The 21898-nt window shown below is 45.4% G+C and overlaps 2 protein-coding genes across 2 annotated transcripts; both read left to right on the top strand.

The window, feature by feature from the left end:
- Window positions 1-732: 732 nt before the first annotated feature.
- On the top strand, window positions 733-1413 carry LOC119357652 (dirigent protein 1-like). Its single transcript, XM_037624525.1, has one exon. The coding sequence runs from the start codon at window positions 733-735 to the stop codon at window positions 1327-1329; it is 597 nt and encodes a 198-aa protein (XP_037480422.1). The 3' UTR covers window positions 1330-1413.
- Window positions 1414-11869: 10456 nt separating this feature from the next.
- LOC119359019 (momilactone A synthase-like) lies at window positions 11870-13551 on the top strand. The gene is made up of 3 exons (XM_037625376.1): window positions 11870-12074; window positions 12173-12226; window positions 12361-13551. The coding sequence occupies exons 1-3, from the start codon at window positions 12040-12042 to the stop codon at window positions 13163-13165; spliced, it is 894 nt and encodes a 297-aa protein (XP_037481273.1). The 5' UTR covers window positions 11870-12039; the 3' UTR covers window positions 13166-13551.
- Window positions 13552-21898: the final 8347 nt, after the last annotated feature.

Genomic DNA, 21898 nt, shown 5'->3' with positions numbered 1-21898 from the left:
GTCTCACCGACAATCTTGCTCTCCTCCATCTCTACAGAGGCCAACCTTTGGATCGTCACCGGTGCAAAAAAGCTAGGGGCTTTAATTTTGTGTGAGTAGTCCGCATGTCGTGTAATTGGGTGACTTGTAACAAACTCTATTCCCCCTTATTTAATGGATGAGGCAAAAATTTTACCTCCGTTTAAAAAAAAAGACTTTTGCTAATGCCGTCCAGTGTGTTTGAGGGATAATTTATTTTCTTCCGTTACAACGCACGGGCATGTTTGCTGGTGGATATTGAAGTGCGTGTGTATAAAAAGTTCTTATGAATATGAGTTTGGGTAGAAGAGGATTGTACTCACGCCCATACCCTATCAATTGACATCCCTAGGCGGAAGCGAGTTGGAGGCACAAACTGGAACCCGCGGCATATGTAGTAGCAAGCACACGGGAGTGGGCACGGACGTGTATGAGAGCATGGATGCGTTGCTAGCGCAAAGTAATGATCAGAAGTGCCAAAATTTCCTGTTAGAGAGGCTTTGAAGAGGCACATGTGTGATGCGCAAAAGCACATTCGTCAAATTACTGGTGGAGCAGGTTTATGGTCAAATCAAACACAGCCGTACAGCGCGTGTAGCTGGCGGAGCAGGTCTGTGATCAACCCGAACAGAGCATAGTGTCTGACCAACCATCTGCGCGTGCTATTTATACGTCAACAAACGTGTAGCACACCTCAACAATTCATCCCCAATCATGCCTGTTGCAAAGTCGAAGCAGAGGAGCACCCTCTTCGTCTTCCTGTACTTCGCCTCTTCGGCAGCGCTCGCGGTGCTGCTCTCCGCGTCCTGGCAATGGCTTGCCGGGGCATCCGCCCGGCCCGCCCGCATGCGCCTGTTCATGCACGACGTGCTCACCGGCCCGGGCGCCACGGCGGTCGAGGTCGTGAACGGCACGGGGCCATCGCTGTTCGGGGGCGACCCGCCGCTGCGGTTCGGGCAGGTGGTGGTGATCGACGACGCGCTCACGGATGGGCCGGACCCGGCGTCGAGGCCCGTGGGGCGTGCGCAGGGGACCTACGTGTTCGCGTCCATGCACGACCCGGCGCTGCTCTTCTGCATGAATGTGGTGCTCACGGCGGGGCCCTACTCCGGGAGCACCTTCGCCGTCGTCGGCCGCGACAACATCGTCGAGCCACTGCGGGAGCTGTCGGTGGTGGGCGGCACAGGGAGGTTCAGGATGGCGACGGGGTACGTGCTCTGGAGGACGGCGAGCTGGCAGCTACGCAAGAACGCCGTCCTCGACCTGGACGTGTTTATCTACGTCCACGCCCACGCCCACGCCCATGCATGATGGACGGCTCCAACCCTTTATTTTATGTGCCTTTCATTTTATGTCCCTTCCATTTTATGTGTATTATGTCCCTTTCATTTTATTTTTGACATATTAGCATTTTGTTTTAAATCAAACTTTATAAAGTTTAACCAAATATATAAAAAATAAGAAGAGTAGATGGAATTGTGATAAGAAATTTTGTGACAACATACATTAATGTTGTGTCAATATTTTAGATATTTTTTCAGATTTTTTCCAACATTTTAAAAGTTGCTACGCCATCCGGTGCACCAGTAGTATTACAAGGGTGGGTTACGAGATACATTCCCATAGGAGTTTTTTTTAGCATTTCCTCTATACTTTTTTACCATGTTTTCTTCTAGTAAAATTGTGGCCTGTCCACATGTAACAATTTATTTCTCATTTTTACGATTTGTATAAGAAATAAGACCATGTACCATGAGATTTATATGTAAAAGCATTTACAAGTTTTTTTGTTAATATACAACGTTATAATTACCATGGTTAATAAGAATGTTGGATTTCTCTCAATGAAAAATCTAACCAACCTGGAGACTCCAAAAGAATGCAACTAATTATTTATATAACTAAAAGTATGTACTTGCATTTTTCTAATATTATTACTAAGCGTTTCTCTCCATAAAAAACAAACTAGTCCTCCCGTAGAAAAAAAACTAGTCCAGGAGCACCCACAAAATAGCACATATTTATATAGAAGATAAGATTCCCTTTTGTATATTATCTTATCTTATCTTATATAAGGGAACCTTGGGTTGCTGCCATCTCGCCGTCCACCACAGCACATGCCCGTCGCTATACCTTTTTTTAACAGCAAATAGACTTTTTTTTAAGGAAAGCCGTCATGACGATTTATATTTCATGCGCAAAATGTGATACATCGTTTGTTAATACATCTACTAGAAACCCCGGAGGCTCCGATTTCCAAACAATTGTATGAGAGAACTCCGAGTTTGTAGCCGATAAATTTGCCGCCGCATTGGCCTCCCTATGGCAGTGGGAAAACATAATAGAAATAAAATTTCTAGCAAGAAAAGAACATTCTTCATAAATTGCGGCTGCCGGGCCTAGCGAATTACCACCCCCTTGCATGACTTCGACGACCTCCATGCAATTGGACTCGACGCAAATTTTATTGCACACAACTTCATTTGCGAGTAAGAGCCCATCTCGCATACCTCTAGCTTCTGCTGTCGCCGCGTCTTCCACAAAAAGGATATTACTGCATGAAGCTGTGACGAAGAAACCAGCTTCGTCTTGTAAGATTGCACCCGTGCCCCCTGTTCCCCTATCAGGATCAAAAGTGGCATCGACGTTAAGTTTGAGAACTCCCTCTGGTGGCTTACTCCATCCATATCTTCTCAGTTTCGCTTGCTTCGACTTTGCCTTGGAAAATTCTTAGCAAGAGCTAAAATTGCTTGCGCTGACCTGCTTGGTTCATACACATATTCACCATGAGTGTAGCAGCGTCTTTCCCACCAAACGTACCACACTGTAGTGGCCACAAGGTCATTGCGTTGAACATCAGTCATATGAGCCATGGTATTGTTCGTTGATAGAAAAAAGGTCAGCCAGCACCGATCCGCCATCCCTCTCCAGCGCACACACACCTCCTGAACCACATCTTGCAGTCCCAATATCCTCCAGATTTCTTGAACTCTAGGGCACAAGAACATGACATGTCTAATACTCTCACAATCCGAAGTGCAGAGAGGACATTGAGAGATTGTGATCATATGCCTGTTAGCAAGGACTCCATTACAAGGGATGGCGCCAAGCAAAGTTTTCCATACATGAATTTTGATTTTTGTCGGCACACACAATTTCAAAATGGTACGCCAATCTGGACTAGTACTTGAGGCTTGTATAGAGTTAGTCATCCTCAACTTTCGTCCGTGTTGATGCTCCCACTCTTCATGGTATGTCGATCTAACCGAAAATATTCCACTTCTATTATGGTGCCATGACACAAAATCATCCATCATCCCCAAAGCCAGTGGGATGTTTAATATGCGTTGCACATCAATAGGCCAAAACAACTCCGATATCAACTGTTCATCCCACACTCTATTTTCCGTATCAATGAGTTCATAAAATTTTGTGATCACAATGTTACCTCTTGGCGTCATTACCTTTCGAGTAGGACTACTTGGTATCCAAGGGTCTTCCCAGATGTTAATTTGTGACCCATCTCCAACTCTCCAAATATGCCCTCGTTTAAAAGACTGAATTCCACTCCATAGACTCTGCCATGTATAAGAACTACCCTTCTTAAGGCCGCAGTTAAGGTCTCCATCAGAAAAATATTTGGCTCTCAAAACTCTAGCACATAAAGAATTTGGTTCACATAACAACCTCCAACACTGCTTTGCGAGAAGAGCCAAATTAAAACAATGCAAGTCTCTAAAACCCATTGCACCCTTTTCCTTTGGGACACACATTTTCCACCAAGCAAACCAGTGCATGTGTTTTTGCAGATCATCATCTCCCCACCAATATTTAGACATAGCTGTGGTGATACTATTGCAAACCTGTTTGGGTAGTTTAAAAACTAACATAGCGTAAGAAGGAATAGCTTGTATGACAGCCTTAAGTAGCACTTCCCTACCTCCATAGGATAACAATTTATCCTTCCAACCTCTTATTCTACTCAAAACTCCGTCAATGAGGTGTTGAAAACAATCTGTTCTGTCCACACCTACAATTGGAGGCAATCCCAAATATTTATCCGTGATGGCTTCCACCATGGTATTTAGTGCAGTGCAAACCTCCACTCTAGTATCAACAGGGGTGCAAGGACTAAAGAAAATACTGGACTTGGCCTCGCTCACCATTTGTCCAGAAGCTGCACAATAATCATCAAGTGCCCACCGGAGGCTGATAGCATTAGTGGCGTCTGCTCGCATAAGGATAAGAGAGTCATCCGCAAATAAAAGATGAGATACCGAAGGAGCATCACGACACACCTTCACTCCCATAATATTACCAGCCTCCTCCTCATATGTGATCAAGCTTGTCAGGCCCTCAGCACAGAGCAAAAACAAGTATGGTGATAAAGGGTCTCCCTGTCGGAGTCCCCTAGAAGGGACACAAAAATCAGTTAACACATTGTTTACTCGTACCTGATATTTCATTGTACGTACACATTCCATGATCATTGCCACCCAGTTTGGTGTGAACCCTAGACGCAACAGTATGGTCTCCAAAAAAGTCCACTCGACCATGTCATATGCCTTGTGCATGTCAAGTTTAACCGCACATGTCCCATATTTGCCCGTAGTCTTCTTTTTGATTGCATGATATGACTCAAAAGCTACCAAAAAATTATCCGTGATAAGACGTCCCGGAACGAACGCACTTTGATTGGGAGATATAATCTCGCACAAAATATGTTTATAGACGATTAGCTAGTAATTTTGAGATCACCTTATACACCACATTGCATAAACTGATTGGCCGAAACTGAGTTATGACTGATGGATCATCAACCTTTGGTATGAGCACGACAGTGGTATCATTCCACCCTTCTGGAATCTTCCTAGAATTAACAGCCATCAGTACTTCATCAACCAAATCCTCACCAATGATATGCCAAAATCGTTTGTAAAACACAGCATGTAACCCATCCAGACCAGGAGCTTTTAAATCACCGATATTAAATAAAGCTTTTTTAACTTCCTCTCTTATATAGGGCTTATTCAGCTCGTCATTCATTGCGTTAGTCACTCTCGGCTTCACCTTCTCAACAACATTCATGTCTGGAGCAAGCACACCCCCTGTGAATAAGTTAGAGAAGTACGTTGCAGCATGTGTTCTAATTGCCTCCTGGTCCTCGATCCATGAGCCATTATCTTCCTGTAAGCGCTTAATGAATTTTTTCTTGCACCGTCCATTTGCTGCTCTGTGAAAAAATTCAGAGTTTCGATCCCCGTGAGTGAGCCAGTCCGCTCAGCCCCGTTGCATCCAGTAAAGCTCCTCCTCCAAGTGTAGTTCATGTTGTCTAACCACCGCATCATCTGTTAAGGGATCCAAGAGAACCTCGTTTAACTTCTTCTGTAACTCCCTGAGTCTAGTACGTGGTCCCTTAAGAACCTCCCTATCCCAACAGTGTAATGCATGATGCACATCAGCCGTGAGCTCAGCAAATAGACTTTATTTCTCATATGATGATCGTTGTCATTTACAAGTAAATGAGAAACATAGTCAAGTATTACATCATCCCAAGAACCTGAAGATCTAGCAGTAAGAGAATGCTTAGCTAGCTCATCTACTATCTAATTAGCGTCCCGAAAACAATGCTTCTCTTGAATATTTTCTCAAAGTTTCAAAATATCACAATTGGCAACATGCTTTCTCTTAAACCACGTCGAAGTAAATCTAGATTTTCCTTTAACTCAGCTTCCTCTTTATGAGGGACATCACATTCATGTATATGTATAGGTAAAAGAATAACAAATCCGCAGTAGATCTAGAGAAGATAAAGCCATATGAATAGTTGTCACACAGGGTCGTGTGGGCCGTCGTAGCTGCACTCAAACGTGTAGGCAGTTTTAATATTCTCTCACACATGATGGTGTGGGCTGTTCCCTAGATACGACCCGACGAGTCTTGTGATTGGATGTACATTGTGCCATTCATATGACAGTTATCGGCGTCCTAAAAATGAGATTTCTTTTTACAAAGAAACTGTATAAGGAACCTTGCGTGGCTGCCACCTCCATGTGCCATCTCCATTCTCCACAGCACGTGGCCGGTCGCCATACCTTGGTGTCGATCAATCATGCATGTTGCCAAGTTGAAGCAGAGGGGCCGCCTCCATGTCTTCGTGTATTTCGTCTCTTCGCCAGCACTGGCGGTGATGCTCTGCATGTCTTGACAATGGCTTACCTGTTCGAGGGCGAGCCGCCGCTGCGGTCCGAACAGGTGGTGCGTACGTGTTCGCGTCTATGCACGACCAGGCGTTGCTCTTGTGCATGAATGTGGTGCTCACGGAGTCACGACCACTATTCTTATCATGGTATATGTATTACAGATTTTTGGAAATGCGGACCCTAGAGACCAATATGTTGTTTCTATAATTTTGATATGTATGTACGAGTACATTAGCTATGTATATAGAAAAGATGAAGGACTGCATCTCGGTGGAGAAGATAAAAGATGACCGCAACTTATGCTCTTGCTGTTGGGGAACGCGGTAATTTCAAAAAAAATCCTACGCACATGCAAGATCATGGTGATGCACAGCAACGAGAGGGAAGAGTGTTGTCCACGTACCCTCGTAGACCGTAAGCGGAAGCGTTATGACAACGCGGTAGATGTAGTCATACGTCTTCACGATCGACCGATCCTAACACCGAAGGTACGACACCTCCGCGATCTGCACACGTTCGGCTCGGTGACGTCTCACGAACTCACGATCCAGCAGAGTGTCGAGGGAGAGTTTCGTCAGCACGACGGCGTGATGACGGTGATGATGATGCTACCGGAACAGGGCTTCGTCTAAGCACCGCTACGATATGACCGAGGTGGATTATGATGGAGGGGGCACCGCACATGGCTAAGAGATCAATGATCAACTTGTGTGTCTATGGGGTGTCCCCTGGCCACGTATATAAAGGATGGACGGAGGAGGAGGCGGGCCCTCATAGGGCACGCCCAAAGTGTGGAGTTCTACTAGGACTCCCTTGTCCTAGTAGGATTCCACCTCTCACATGGAATAGGAAAAAGGGAAGGGAGAAGGAGAAGGAAGGAAGGGGGCGCCCCCTTTCCCTAGTCCACTTCGGAGCAGTCCATGGGGAAGGGGCGCGGCCACCCTTGAGGCCTTTCTTTCCTTTCCAGTATGGCCCATTAAGGCCCAATACGAATTCTCGTAACTCTCGATACTCCGAAAAATACCAGAATCACTCGGAACCTTTCCGATGTCCGAATATAACCTTCCAACATATCGATCTTTACGTCTCGACCATTTTGAGACTCCTTGTCATGTCCCCGATCTCATACGGGACTCCGAACAAACTTCGATCATCAAATTACATAACTCATAATACAAATCGTCACAGAACATTAAGCGTGCGGACCCTATGGGTTCGAGAACTATGTAGACATGGCCGAGACTCATCTCCGATCAATAACCAATAGCGGAACCTAGATGCTCATATTGGTTCCTACATATTCTACGAAGATTTTTATCGGTCAAACCACATAACAACATACGATGTTCCCTTTGTCATCGGTATGTTACTTGCCCGAGATTCGATCGTCGGTATCTCAATACCTAGTTCAATCTCGTTACCGGAAAGTCTCTTTACTCGTTTCGTAATGCATCATCCCGCAACTAAATCATTAGTCACATTGCTTGCAAGGCTTATAGTGATGTGCATTACCGAGAGGACCCAGAGATACCTCTCCGACAATCGGAGTAACAAATCCTAATCTCGATCTATGCCAACTCAACAAGTACCATCGGAGACACCTGTAGAGCACCTTTATAATCACCCAGTTACGTTGTGATGTTTGGTAGCACAAAAAGTGTTCCTCCGGTATCTGGGAGTTGCATAATCTCATAGTCATAAGAACATGTATAAGTTATGAAGAAAGCAATAGCAACAAACTAAACGATCATTGTGTTAAGCTAACGGATGTGTCAAGTCAATCACATCATTCTCTAATGATGTGATCACGTTCATCAAATGACAACTCTTGTCCATGGCTAGGAAACTTAACCATCTTTGGTTAACGAGCTAGTCAAGTAGAGGCATATTAGTGACACTTAGTTTGTCTATGTATTCACGCATGTACTAAGTTTCCGGTTAATATAATTCTAGCATGAATAATAAACATTTATCATGATATAAGGAAATAACTTTATTATTGCCTCTAGGGCATATTTCCTTCACTTGCCTTCATCTGTATGTTTCTCTTGCATCCATAGCAATGCACAAGCTTCTAACTATTTTTCCTAAATCTTGACAAGTTTGCCATCGCCCTTCGTCTCCAATGGCCATGGGCCGAGTGGCTCCACTCGGACAAGCCATGGGTTGGCTTGGGAACCCCTTGTGATGACAATGATCGAAATATTTTTGCAGCAGCTACCAAGGTCGAAGTTGGCAATGGCTTGCGCACCAAGTTTTGAGAGTCTCCTTGGCTAGATGGTGGGATTAGGCCCACATACATGGCCCCTAAAATATATGAATTGTCGAAGAAGAAGAATTGCTCGGTTCGAATGGCTCTGCACGACAATTTCTGGACTTCCCAGGTGGACATCCTTCGTAGCATCACTGTTGAACACCTCTATGAGTTTGTCACCCTTTGGGAGAAGGTCTCCCATATCCACCTCGACATCGACACGCCTGGCACTATCACCTGGAAGTTCACCATTGATGGACACTACTCGACGACGTCGGCCTACAAGGCGTAGTTCTTTGGCCATACTGACACTGAGATGATATCGACCGTTTGGAAGATTTGGGTGCCTCCTAAATGCAAATCCTTCGCTTGGTTGGCAATAATAGGATCTGGACAACTGATAGGCTTCAACGTCGTGGGTGACCAAAATGTAACCTTTGTCCCCTATGTAAGCAGGTTCAAGAGTCAGCGGCCCACCTTCTATTCCAATGCAGATACACTATGAGAGTTTGGCGCATGATCAAAGATTGGCTGGGTCTCCATGACATGCATCCCAGTGATTGGAGTGATGCGACTTCCATTAAAGAGTGGTGGAGCCACAATGCTACCAAGAAGACACAGTCACGAAGACCACTTGCTTCCTTGATGCTTCTTATCTCTTCGGAGTTGTGGAATAAGAGGAATGCGCGGATCTTTCGTAATACCGCTGTCCCAGTTGAAGTCATCGTTGCTAGGATTAAATAGGAGACGTCGCTTTGGAGCATGGCAGAGGCGAGGCACTTGAGTAACATAATGCCACGAGAGTGATTGTTGTAATTCGGCCATGGGCCTTGACTTCTCTCTTAATCAATAAAAATGACAAATCTTTTGCCTCGTTTAAAAGAACTATTTTTCTTAATTTCAATCAACGTACCAATCACGGCCGCACATATAATTCTTCATCTAACAGAAACAGAAACATGAGGGCCGGGAATCAGAGTGCACAACGTGTCCTCCAATTCCTTCCTCTTGCCAGCTGCTAGTATCCGACTTGGCCTGTTAGTCAGATTCCACGTCATGCACGGCCTTTCCCACGCCTTCGTCGCCCACGGCACCACGATCGTGGCCATGAACCCCCGCCAGGTCAGCCCCGCCATCCCCGCCTTCGACACCGCCACCTCCACGGTGGGCATCGTCCCGTGGCCCGAGTTCCGCGTGACCTTCGGCAGGCCCATCCTCGTCTCCATCGCCTGACATGCTTTTCACTTCGTGTCTCACCTCGTGTGATCTGTTGCCTCCAAAAACCCTTGCTAACCCAAAGTATGAGATTTTTCATTTCATAACAGTCAAATAGGACACTTGTCTCTAAAAATGCATGCACAACACCTTCTAGGGAGGGAAAAGATAGAATATGAGTGTTTGTGGTGGGAGGATGCTTGAAGATTTTCATCTAAGCCCTCCCATAAACTTTTTGTTCACAACTTGGTTTAAAGATGTGTGGGGGTGGGGGAGGGGGGCAATGGCCCTCTCAGGCTAACACATAGCTCCGCCCCTGCACGACACACCATAGATGGATTGCAATGGTACTATGACCAAGAGTAACAAAAAACATAGCATAGATGTGGTCGTCTAGACTCTTGTTGGGGAGCTACTCGCAAACAATTAAGTTCCCCTACTCCTCAAAACAAGCATTTCCACCAACAATTCTCACTACGTTTTTGTGCAGTAGCTTAGCAAGCAAAAGCAACTCCATTGTCAACTCATTTATCCCCTGTCGAGAACTCTATGATAGTCTCTTAACGATGAGTAGTTTGTGGTTACCGTGCCAAAACCACCTTCACCTAGTTTGTTATCTAAATCTAATTATGTTGTTGCACCTCAAAGTATTTTATCCTTGTGATCAAATATACCTAGCATAACCATTATGGTTCCACCTCGAAAGTAAAAATTGACATGGATAGTTATAATGCCACCTTGAAAATAAAGTATGCATAGCAAGATTACTCAACAGCTGGTTTCTCAGTAGCAAAACACTTTCATTAGAGGTAGAAATATTCTAGAAAGGTCCCTTTGGGGACATCCGGTAAAAAAGAAATTTTCTAGAAAGTCTTGTGGTGGCTCACGAAGTGGTACGTAGCATCCATCAAGCGAAAGAACCATCGGTGATCATCAAACTTGATTACCAAAAAGAGTATGACTGTTTGAAGTGGGAATTCCTTTTTGAAATCCTAGATACTAAAGGTTTTAGCAAAAAAATAGATTGGTCGATTTCAAATACAACACATATAGACCTAATAATTTTTCTTCTAAAGAATTTGCCCTGTCGCAATATTAGAAGGGGGTCATGTGGGCTCCTCAGGCAACAAATTCTAGGTTTGATTTCTACCCAATGGATTAGTAGTCTTGCTTCCCTGCAGATCGTATTGTCATGCCTAACCTTTTGTTCGTTTCCTCAACAGATATCACTCATCCAACTCCTGATCTTACGGGATACATTTCCAAAGGGCGGATATATATATATATATATATATATTGACAGACAGCTTCATAATAGACACAAAAATGCTACACCTACGTAATTCATCTACTAAATCCTAGGTAACCTGGCTAATTAATTCTCTTGCCCTCCTGATTTTCATGGGTGTGGGATCCTCCCACCCCATTCAATCGAATCCCAAATCTCCAGTTTTTCTATCACGTAAAAACCATACGTTACTTTAAGTAGGTCTAGCATTACTCTAATAGACAGGTGCACTTGCATGTTCTTTTTGTCGTGCTTTTCTTTCTCCAATTATAAGCATTGATTGTTCCTTCAATGTATGTTTTTTCTACACTAGGTACTTCCTCTGTAAAGAAATATAAAAGCGTTTATATCACTATTATTGATCTAAGCACTCTTATACTCCCTCTATAAAGAAATATAAGATACAGAGGGAGTATTTCTTTACAGATTAGAGATCTGAATGATCATATATTTCTTTACAGAGGGAGTATACATTAGGGTGTCGTGAAGGGAGTGTGTAACCAAAATAATGTAAATCATAGATCTAAGAAAAAACTATAATTAGTGTGATTTGGTTTGTAGCTGCATGGACTGTAAGAAATATGTTTTCAAATATATTTTGTTGTGATTTGAAAAAAAAATGTCATGTGTTTCTGACCTACATGGTTATTGATATTCTCTTTTCATTTTGGTTGAGTTTTTTTTTTCTTTTGGATTTCCAATCAGCACCGAGATTTTGATTATCTGATTATTAGGTATAGATAGTTGCACTACTTTTTCCCATCATAGATCAAATCTTGGCTTTCCCATCGCTAGAAAGTTTAAGCCTTGGCAACAAATTGCCTTAAAAGAAACATAGTACAATACCCACCAGTGGGAAACATTGAGATAAGATGCGCTGAAGATTCGTCATAATTTTGGTGGTCTGCCACCGTCTCTCCAGTCCTCTCCTCGTCATAATTTGAAGCAATTAGTACTTCTCTGCTCACAACCGTACTGAACTGATTCAAGTGGCTCACTGCTATAGCTCGCTAGCTCATCAGAAGCAAATCGGCAGAGCTAGCTAGAATAATCTACTCGAGATGTTTAGAGCAATGGCGCACCGCCTTCTTCTGAGGTACTAGTATTTGCAAATAAACTGCATACTGAATCTCTGCCTCTTGCAAGAACACCAGAGCTTTCGTGCCTCCCGAACTGATGTGGTTGGGAATGCAGGGGTAAGATGAGCGTCGGCCTCGCTCGCTTCTCCGCGGCCCCGAGTTCCCAGAGGTGCATGCCATGCCATGCCGTGGAATCTTTGTTTTCTCTTCTTGGTTCTCGTTTGGGTTATCTCATGGCGTCGCCAATGGCTAGCTAGAGGCCGCACTTAATTAAGTGTGTTTGCTGCGGGGAGAACGATGCAGGCTGGCCGGGAAGGTGGCCGTCATCACCGGCGCCGCCAGCGGCATGGGCAAGGCGACCGCTGCGGAGTTCGTCAGGAACGGCGCCAAGGTCATCCTCACTGACATTCAGGACGACCTCGGCCACGCCGTGGCCACCGAGCTCGGCCCCAACGCCTCCTACGCCCGCTGCGACGTCACGGACGAGGCGCAGATCGCCGCGGCCGTCGACCTCGCGGTGGCGCGCCACGGCAAACTCGACATCCTGCACAACCACGCTGGGGTCGCCGGGAGGATGACCATGGACTCCGTCGCGTCCCTCGACCTCGCCGACTTCGACCGCACCATGGCGGCCAACGCCCAGTCCGCCGTCGCCGGGATCAAGCACGCGGCGCGCGTGATGGAGCCGCGCCGGAGCGGGTGCATCATCTGCACGGCGAGCACGGCGGGGGTACTAGGCGGCGTGAACCCCGCGTACTGCATCTCCAAGGCCGCCGTGATCGGCGCCGTTCGGGCGTTGGCCCGGGAGCTGGGGAGGCACGGCGTGCGCGTGAACGCCATCTCGCCGCATGGCGTCGCGACGCCGTTCGGGCTGCGCGGGCTGGCGGAGCTGCTCCCGGAGGCGAGCGAGGAGGAGCTGAGGCGAATGGTGGAGGCGGGCATGAACGAGATGGGCGGGGCGGTTCTGGAGGTGGAGGACATCGCGCGGGCGGCCGTGTACCTGGCGTCCGAGGAGGCCAGGTACGTCAACGGGCACAACCTCGTCGTCGACGGCGGGTTTACCGTGGGGAAACTGATTCACATGCCCGATCCGGTGAGGAGTGAGTGACAGGCATGGCATGGGCATGACAGTAATAAAGATGAGGATAAACATCAAGCGTACTGAGCTGGTACCCATCTTCCACAGCATGCGCAATAAATTCAGGAAAAATAATGGATTCCACCGAGTGATTTAGGGTGCATGTGCGTGATGTCACATAGGATAAATCCTAAGGTGGAGCAAAGAGAAATCATAAGAAAAAAAAATACCTTCTTTTATTTAAGAGATGATCTATTTTTAGAAATAGCTAGTTATTGAAGATAAGACTAAGAGATAACCCATTATAGGCTTGTACTTATTGTCATATCTGAATTACATGTAAGTTTTAAGATAGAATGGCCTTATCAACCATTGTACATGCCCTTAGATCTTAATACGCGAGTGCATGTGTGTTGTCCCGCCTAATACAATTTGCTTTTTTATTCAGCAATGCTACATTCACGAAATAACACGGGGTTTTATGCAGTGTTTGTGACTTGTTAGGTGCTGATTGGATTAAGGGAGAGGGAGGTGTCCCACCCATCTGGAAATCGGGGGTGAAGAGAATTAGAAGGATGGGCCCATAATCCCCCGTAATAAGCATGTGTGTTTAGCATTTTTGGTTTTTTTTATATGGGAGCGTCTTAGGCTCATCGAGATTTGAGAAAAACGTCCAAAATAAACCATGAACTCAGAGACGAAGGCTAAATCAAACGCTGAAGTTTCAATCCCTTAAATCAGCACATCAAACTCTCTGATCAAAGTCAATTTTAAACCTTGAGCGCGTTGTCAACCGGATTGTTGCCGTAGCAGGCCGATCTGCGTCTAAACACGATTGAGCTGGCCCACCAGACGTGAACCATGTTTTTCTTTTTAGTAACGTGACACTTGAAAATACCAAAAAAATGTGATACTCACATTGCAACCTAGCTGCTGAACTACTCCTGCTATCCACTCTAACTAATGACTCTTGGTTACAAATGAGAAGAACGAAAATTGTAAACAGAAGTATTGCTGTGTTAAGCCGTGATGAACCTCACCGGCTGTCTTCTCTTTATATACAGAACACCCAGGTTGAGTTACAGTAGCAGTTACAAACACATGATCATGGATAATAAAGAGAGAACTCTAGACCTTCTATATTCTAGCACTAAGCTCTAATTGCTCAACGTTACAACTCATGTGAGGAGCAGCACTAACTCATAGTTATTCTAACATCCCCCCTCGATTGAAACGCGGGAAGCACATTGAGATCGCTTCTGAATCTTTCAAACTGTTGAGTCATCAATGGTTTGGTTAGTACATCTTCGAGTTGATCATGAGTTGAGATATGTCTAATTTCAAGAGCCTTTTTCGCCACTCTTTCACGCACGAAATGATAATCAATCTCAATATGCTTCGTGCGAGCATGAAAAACTGGATTCATGGAGAGATAAGTCGCGCCAATATTATCACACCACAAGGACGGCGGTCTGCTCTGTGGAATACCAAGTTCTCCCAGTAATGCTTGTATCCACATGAGCTTTGCTGTTGCATTTGCTACGGATTTGTACTCGGCCTCTGTACTTGAGCGAGAAACAGTAGGTTGCTTCCGAGAATTCCATGCAACTAGATTACCACCAAGGAAAACAGCATGACCACCAGTGGACCGTCGGTCATCTGGGCACCCAGCCCAATCGGCGTCAGAGAAAGCACTGAGCATCATGGATGGAGAACTTCGGAGCAGAAGTCCATATGTTAACGTTCCTTGAAGATATCGTAGGATCCGTTTTACAGCTGTCCAGTGAGCTTCGGTTGGTGATTGTAAGAACTGGCAGACCTTGTTCACGCTATATGAGATATCAGGTCTTGTCAGAGTAAGGTACTGAAGTGCACCGACCACACTACGATACCGTGTGGCCTCAGTTGAAGACAAGGGCGTCCCAGTCTTCTTGGATAGCTTCTCAGTTGTTGCCATTGGTGTAAGGCATGACTTGGAGTTTGCCATATTGGACTTCTTAAGAAGATCAAGTATACACTTGCGCTGGCAAAGAGCAAGACCACCTTCAACAGTCTGAACTTCAACACCAAGAAAGTAGCTCAATCTCCCAAGATCCTTAATGGCAAAATCTTGACGAAGCTGATCGAGTAAACGACCAATGGCTGCATCACTCGAACTGATCACAATAATATCATCAACATATATGAGGAAATACATGTGGATGCCCCCTTTCCGAAATATAAACAAAGATGCATCAGCAGCCGATGCGCGAAAGCCTAGATCAAGAAGACGAGAGCTCAGGCGGGAAAACCATGCACGTGGCGCCTGCTTCAACCCATAAAGAGACTTCTTAAGTTTGCAAAGATAATGAGGGAACCGTTGGTCGATGTAGCCCGGCGGTTGATACATGTACACATCCTCATTTAGAAAACCATGCAAGAATGCATTCTGAACATCAATTTGCCGCATACTCCAATGATGAGTGACTGCAAGAGACAATAGAACACGAATAGTAGTGGGCTTCACGACTGGACTGAAAGTATCATCGTAATCAATTCCTTGGCGTTGTTTGAATCCTTTAGCAACTAGACGAGCTTTGTACCGATCAATAGAGCCATCCGCCTTGTGTTTGAGCTTAAAAACCCATTTACTATCAATTATATTGAGTCCTGGACGAAACGGAACCAAACTCCAGGTTTCATTTCGATGCAAGGCGGCAATCTCATCATCCATTGCGGCCTTCCAAGATGGATGTTGTGCAGCTTCAGTGTAGCTAGTAGGCTCTACTGGTTCATTAGATGATGTCGTGCACACATATGTAACTGTGCCATCAGTGCGGATGTATGGCTTGACAATGCCCGACTGAGACCGAGTGTGCGGACGCATCTGCTTTGGAGCAGGAGGTGCTGGGGCCACGGAGTTATTTCCGACGGAAGAACCTGAGCTCGAGGTGGTGGAAGTAACTGAGCCAGGAGACGACCCAGAAGTGTCAGAGTCGGCCGCTGTAGAGCCAAGCGATGCTTGTCGGAGAGAACGGTCCATGCAATGTGGTGAGGATGGTGCCAACTCCGAATCAGCCGCAGAGCCTGCATGAGCATCAAAAGACACAGACTGCACATCGGCCATTAGATCATTAGTACTATTAATCCTTCCGCTTGCTGGAATATGGGCTGGTGAACTTGTTGTGGGGGGTAAAAGTTGGACGTATGATTGTGTTGATGAATTTGCAGGTGCAAGCGTAGCTTCAAGCTTGCGAGCAAATGGAAAAACTGCTTCATCAAAAACCACATCGCGAGAAATATATATGCGTCCAGTACTAGCATCAAGGCACTTGTATCCCTTATGGTGTGAACTATAACCAACAAAGATGCATTCTTTGGATCGGAAAGCAAGTTTTCTAGAATTGTAGGGGCGAAGATGCGGCCAACACGCACAACCAAATGACTTCAACATGGTGTAGTCGGGTTTGTCACCAAAAAGACGCTCCACGGAAGATGCATTATCTATGACTCGAGTTGGTAGACGATTAATAAGAAAGGTAGCAGTGAGGAACGCCTCATCCCAAAAGCGAACGGGCATGCAAGCATGTGCAAGAAGAGCAAGTCCGGTTTCCACAATGTGCCGGTGTTTTCGTTCAGCTGCGCCGTTCTGCTGATGGGTGTAGTGACATGAAACATGGTGTGCAATGCCTTGAGCTTGAAGATATTTATGCAAGCCTTGATATTCGCTGCCTCAATCAGATTGAATACATTGAATTTTTCAGTTAAGAAGACGTTCAACATGGGCTTGAAAACGGATGAAAATTTGCTGAACATCAAATTTAGCACGCAACAAATAGATCCATGTGAATTTGCTAAATGCATCAATAAAAGAGACATAATATTTATAGCCACCAACTGAAACAGTAGCAGGGCCCCAAACATTCGAATATATGAGTTCTAAAGAAAATTTTGCGGAAAAACTAGATGAACCATATGGAAGTTGGTGAATCTTGGCCTGCTGACATGCATCACATATGGATGCATCATGAGAACGACTACACGGAAGTTTATTCAAACTAAGAATTGACTGAACGACTTGGGACGACGGGTGACCGAGGCGATGATGCCACTGCTTTTTATTGACCGACGCAAGCATGGCAGCCTTCACATGGTGGAGGGTGGACGGTGGAATGGGGTAGAGGCCGGCTCTACATCTGCCTTGGAGCAGACTTGTCTTCGATGCTTGGTCCTTCATGACAAAAAAATCAGGGTGAAATTCAACGAATACATCATTGTCTTTGGTAAGTTTATGGATGGATATGAGATTCTTTTTTATATGTGGAACATGAAGTATGTTTCGAAGAATAAGAGGTTTAGAAGCGGAAGTATTAATAGAACTTTGACCAATATGTTCGATGTGCAAACCTGCTCCGTTGCCGACTTGGACGTTTTCGTGGCCGTTGTAGCGCTCGCGGAAGGAGAGGCGGTCCAAGTCGCTAGTGATATGGTCTGTAGCGCCCGTGTCCGAGTACCAGTTAGGATCAACCTGGTACCCGACGCTAGTGCCAACGATATTCGCCGAGTGCTGCTCCTCATCGCCATGGAAGGAGCTGTCGAAGCGCTTGCGGCACTTCAAGGCAACATGTCCTTTTATGCCACACAGCTGACACGTGGGCCGCTGTCCCCCACCATTTCCATTGTTGCCACCGTAACCACGGCCTCTGCTACGACCATTTCCACCATTTCCGCGGCCGCGGCCTCGACCGCCACCATAATTGCCACGACCTTGTTCGCCTTGATTGATGCGTCCTGACTGTTTGCCGGAGAAGTTGGCGGAGTGGTTGGAGCCCGTACCGACGTAGCTAGCCGAGGAGCTCAAACCAAGCTGGAAGTCGGAGCTGTACTGCTCATGACGATGCTCATGTCCAAGAAGAGCAGCATAGACATCATCAAGAGTCAAATCAGTCTTCACGTTCAGTGAGTCCACGAGGGACTCGTACTCCGCCCCAAGGCCTGACAACATGTAAGAAACGATCTCATCAGCATGAAGAGGCTGCCCGATGGATGCAAGTGTGTCAGCCAAGGTCTTCTTCATCTTGAAGTAGTCCATGCCGTCATGTCGCGCCTTTTCGGAGTAGCCAGTTGTGCGCGTATCTGAATGAGGCGAGAACGAGAGCGCGATGCAAACATCCGCTCTAGCTGCCCCCAGGCCTCAGCCGCAGAGGTGGCAGCCATGATGTATGGCAAGATGTCCTCGGAGACGGTAGCGAGGATGCCGCCGAGGATCGTCTGGTCCTTACGGTACCAGATGGTGTACTCCGGATTCTCCACCTGAGTGGTGGTGCGCGCATCGCCTGTGCCTGTGGTCTGGTCCACGGTCGAAGCAGGCGCCATCTCTCTGCCAGATGCGATGCCAAGGAGATAGGTGCGCAGGAATGCGAGGAACTGTGCCTTCCACATGAGATGGTTGTCGCGAGAGAGACGCACGGTGACGACGGTGGTAGCCGCCGGCACGGAAGCCATGAGAGAGGAGGAAGAGGTTGACATTGGTCAGATGGCGTCTGATACCATGTAAACAGAAGTATTGCTGTGTTAAGGCTTGATGAACCTCACCGGCTGTCTTCCCTTTATATACAGAACACCCAGGTTGAGTTACAGTAGCAGTTACAAACACATGATCATGGATAATAAAGAGAGAACTCTAGACCTTCTATATTCTAGCACTAAGCTCTAATTGCTCAACGTTACAACTCATGTGAGGAGCAGCACTAACTCATAGTTATTCTAACAAAAATATTTAACCATATACCGCAGCGTCGAGATTTGAAAACATATATATTTTTTATTTTCTCAGTTTTTATGAAAATTATGAATAGTTTCGAAATCCTAATATTCTAAATACTAAAAATTAATTTTCAAAATTCCAGACATTATATGCAAAAATGTGAACAATTTTTTGAATTACAAACATGTCTGAAAACACAAAGAAATTTTGAAAACGTGAACCATTATCGAAATCCTCGAACATTTTATTAAGAGCAACAATTTTTTAAACCTGAACAAAATTTTAAAGAGCGAACAATTTTTCCAAACATGAACGTTTGTGAAACATAAACTTTTTTTGTGAAAAATTGGAACAAACTTTAAATCCTGAACAAAATTTTAAAGTGCAAACAACTTTCAAAACACGAACGTTTGTCAAACATAAACATTTTTGTAAAAAATGGGAACAAATTTTGAATCCTGAACAACATTTTAAAGTGCAAACAAGTTTTCAAAACACAAAATTTTGTGAAACATAAACATTTTTGTAACAAACGGGAACAATTTTTTGAATCCTGAACAAAATTTTAAAGTGCGTTTTTTTAAAACACAAAAAATTTAAACATATTTTATTAAAAATGGGAACAAAATTTGAAACCTGAACAAAATATTGATGTGGAATACTTCCTGAAAAATTTGTCCAGGTTTCAAAATTTTGTTTAGGTGTTAAAATTGTTCATGTTTCCATCGCCTTGATGCGCTCGACGCAGTGTAGTCAATGTAGTCAACAAACGAGCGTCCTCGGAAGAGGACTCTACAATCTACACGAAGAAGCTGACGGTAGAGACCCACACGGCCTCTAACGACAAATTGCTTCCAAAAAAAGTATCCTTCTCGGATGGGTGGTTTACTTATCCTATCTCAATTATTTTGGTTTATACGAAGAAAATGTTTCTTTTTGGGGCTTGCTACGCGTCGGCCAATGACTTTTTCTTTCTCGAACGCTCGTTAAATTGTTTTTAAACGATCCGTCGCCTCGTGGGCCATCAGATATGGTCTATATAGCAGCTGAACGTCTTCTTCTACTTTGCAACAAAGCTCTTGTTGCAGAAACATTGCAACATAGGTTGCGTTGTCAAATTTTTTTACGGAAGCCTCGCGGAAAAGAAAACAAAAAAGAAACAAATGCCAAGAACGGCAGGTCAACAAAAAACGAAGAAGCCTCGCGACCGCTGCGCCCACCGGAGAACTCCCGTCAAGCTCCACGACTTCGGAATGCCGGCACCAAGCAACACCTCCAAGAAGGGATGCGACGACGACGACGCTGCTGCGAAGGGTTTCCCCCGGTACGCGGCGAGGGGATAGGAAGGGTCGCTCCGACGCCCTCCAGGAAGGACTGACGACACCTGCAGGCGCCGCCACGTCGGTGTCGGCCAAGCCGACAGGGATTTCTCCCGATCCCAACCCACCCCTCAGGCGCTCCGAAGCGCGCCACCAAACCGACCACACCACCCTGCGCCAACATGGACTTGAAGCTTCCACGCCGTCTCACCACGGCACCACGAAATAGGGTCTGCACAACGATGAGGAGGAGCCGGGACTAGGGCAGCAGCACCGTCGGTACGCGGGAGGGCTCAACCTCCACCATCAACGACGGTAACCGACCGGACACAATAGCAGGAACAAACCAGACCCGTGGGCACACAAGTCCGCCCAGGCGCTCAGATGCCCGTAAAGCCCCCGCCTTCGCGCTGTAGAAGACGTGCCAACGGCGCCGCCGCCCGCCATCCAAGCCGCTCCACCTCATCACCGTGCAGAGAACAGCGAGGCAACGCCAAGACCGGCCCGGTAGGACCCAGATGGGGTCCATAGGGCCCAGATCTGGGCCGACCTGCGCCATCCCGCCAGCATTTTCAAATGTATCAGGATGAAACCAGCCTCTCTCTCTGTATAAGCGCATGTGTGGCGTGTTCTCCTCATCACCACGTACATTATTGAGCGCAAAGCAAATTAGCCGAGGCGACGATGGCTAAATTACTTGTTCTCGTCGCCGTTGCGTGGGCGCTGCCTTTGGCCGGTCATGGAACCAACGCTGCCCAGGTACGTGCCTAACCAGCGGTCCTAATTAGCTTAACTTTGGGAGCACGCAGCTTGCTAATAATCTGCACGTAGTTGAATTATCACATCAGATGAAAATCCCAAGCTCCAACGTCGGAGCGATCGTGTTCTCTCCGAGATTGCACGGTCAAGTTTCACCACGGGATGATACTGAGGCCCTGTTTGGTTCATAAGTCTTAGAACTTTTTTTAGTTTCAGCTTATAAGTCCTAAGTCCCTAAAAAGTCCCTACCTGTTTGGTTCCTAAGACTTATAAGTCTCTATAAGACCATATTACAACTATAAGTCCCTATAAATTCTTTCTTGAGAGTCTTATTTCATAAGTCCCAAATGCCCACTCTAAGTCCCTATAAGTCCCTTCTGTTTGGTTTAGATGGGAGTTATAGGGACTTATTTAAGTCCCTAGACTAATAAGTCCCTGAAAACAAACACCCTCTGAGTCTGGCTCCGTGACACAGTACGTATGTATAATAGCATGTTGATTCGTCGTAGATTGATCGATGGAGATATCACCAATTAGCACTACTAACTATTATGAGTGATAAAATAAGAGGCCCCATATATTTAAGCACACACCGAAGTGTTGAACTTTGAAACCATTTTTAGGGGCAAACAAATATTCAAAACATAAACAATTTTGGAAATGTTTGGACATTTTATAAAGTGTGAGCACTTTTTAAAAAATTCTGAATACTTTAGGAAAACAACTATTTTTAGAAAGCAATCAATTTTGAAAAAGAGAACACATTTTGAAACCTGAAGAATGCGAATACCTTTTGAAAATTGTAAAACTAGGAACAAATTTTGAAACCTGACCAAATGTGTAAAGAAATTTTTTGTGACATCTAAAAAATATCACAAGTTTGGATAGATGTATGTGACATTTCAAAAACAAATTTCACAATGTAAAAAAATATACGTG

This window comes from Triticum dicoccoides, chromosome 2A (genome assembly GCF_002162155.2).
Source record: "Triticum dicoccoides isolate Atlit2015 ecotype Zavitan chromosome 2A, WEW_v2.0, whole genome shotgun sequence".
In the NCBI taxonomy this organism is placed as follows: domain Eukaryota; kingdom Viridiplantae; phylum Streptophyta; class Magnoliopsida; order Poales; family Poaceae; genus Triticum; species Triticum dicoccoides.
This window is presented reverse-complemented; position numbering and strand designations above follow the sequence as displayed.

Bases quoted from the DNA above. Each gene is read 5' to 3' on its own strand.
- LOC119357652 (XM_037624525.1), top strand. From the start codon at position 733: ATGCCTGTTGCAAAGTCGAAGCAGAGGAGCACCCTCTTCGTCTTCCTG.
- LOC119359019 (XM_037625376.1), top strand. From the start codon at position 12,040: ATGTTTAGAGCAATGGCGCACCGCCTTCTTCTGAG. The intron at 12,075-12,172 runs GTACTAGTATTT...TTGGGAATGCAG, and splicing joins GCGCACCGCCTTCTTCTGAG to GGGTAAGATGAGCGTCGGCC. The intron at 12,227-12,360 runs GTGCATGCCATG...AGAACGATGCAG, and splicing joins GCGGCCCCGAGTTCCCAGAG to GCTGGCCGGGAAGGTGGCCG.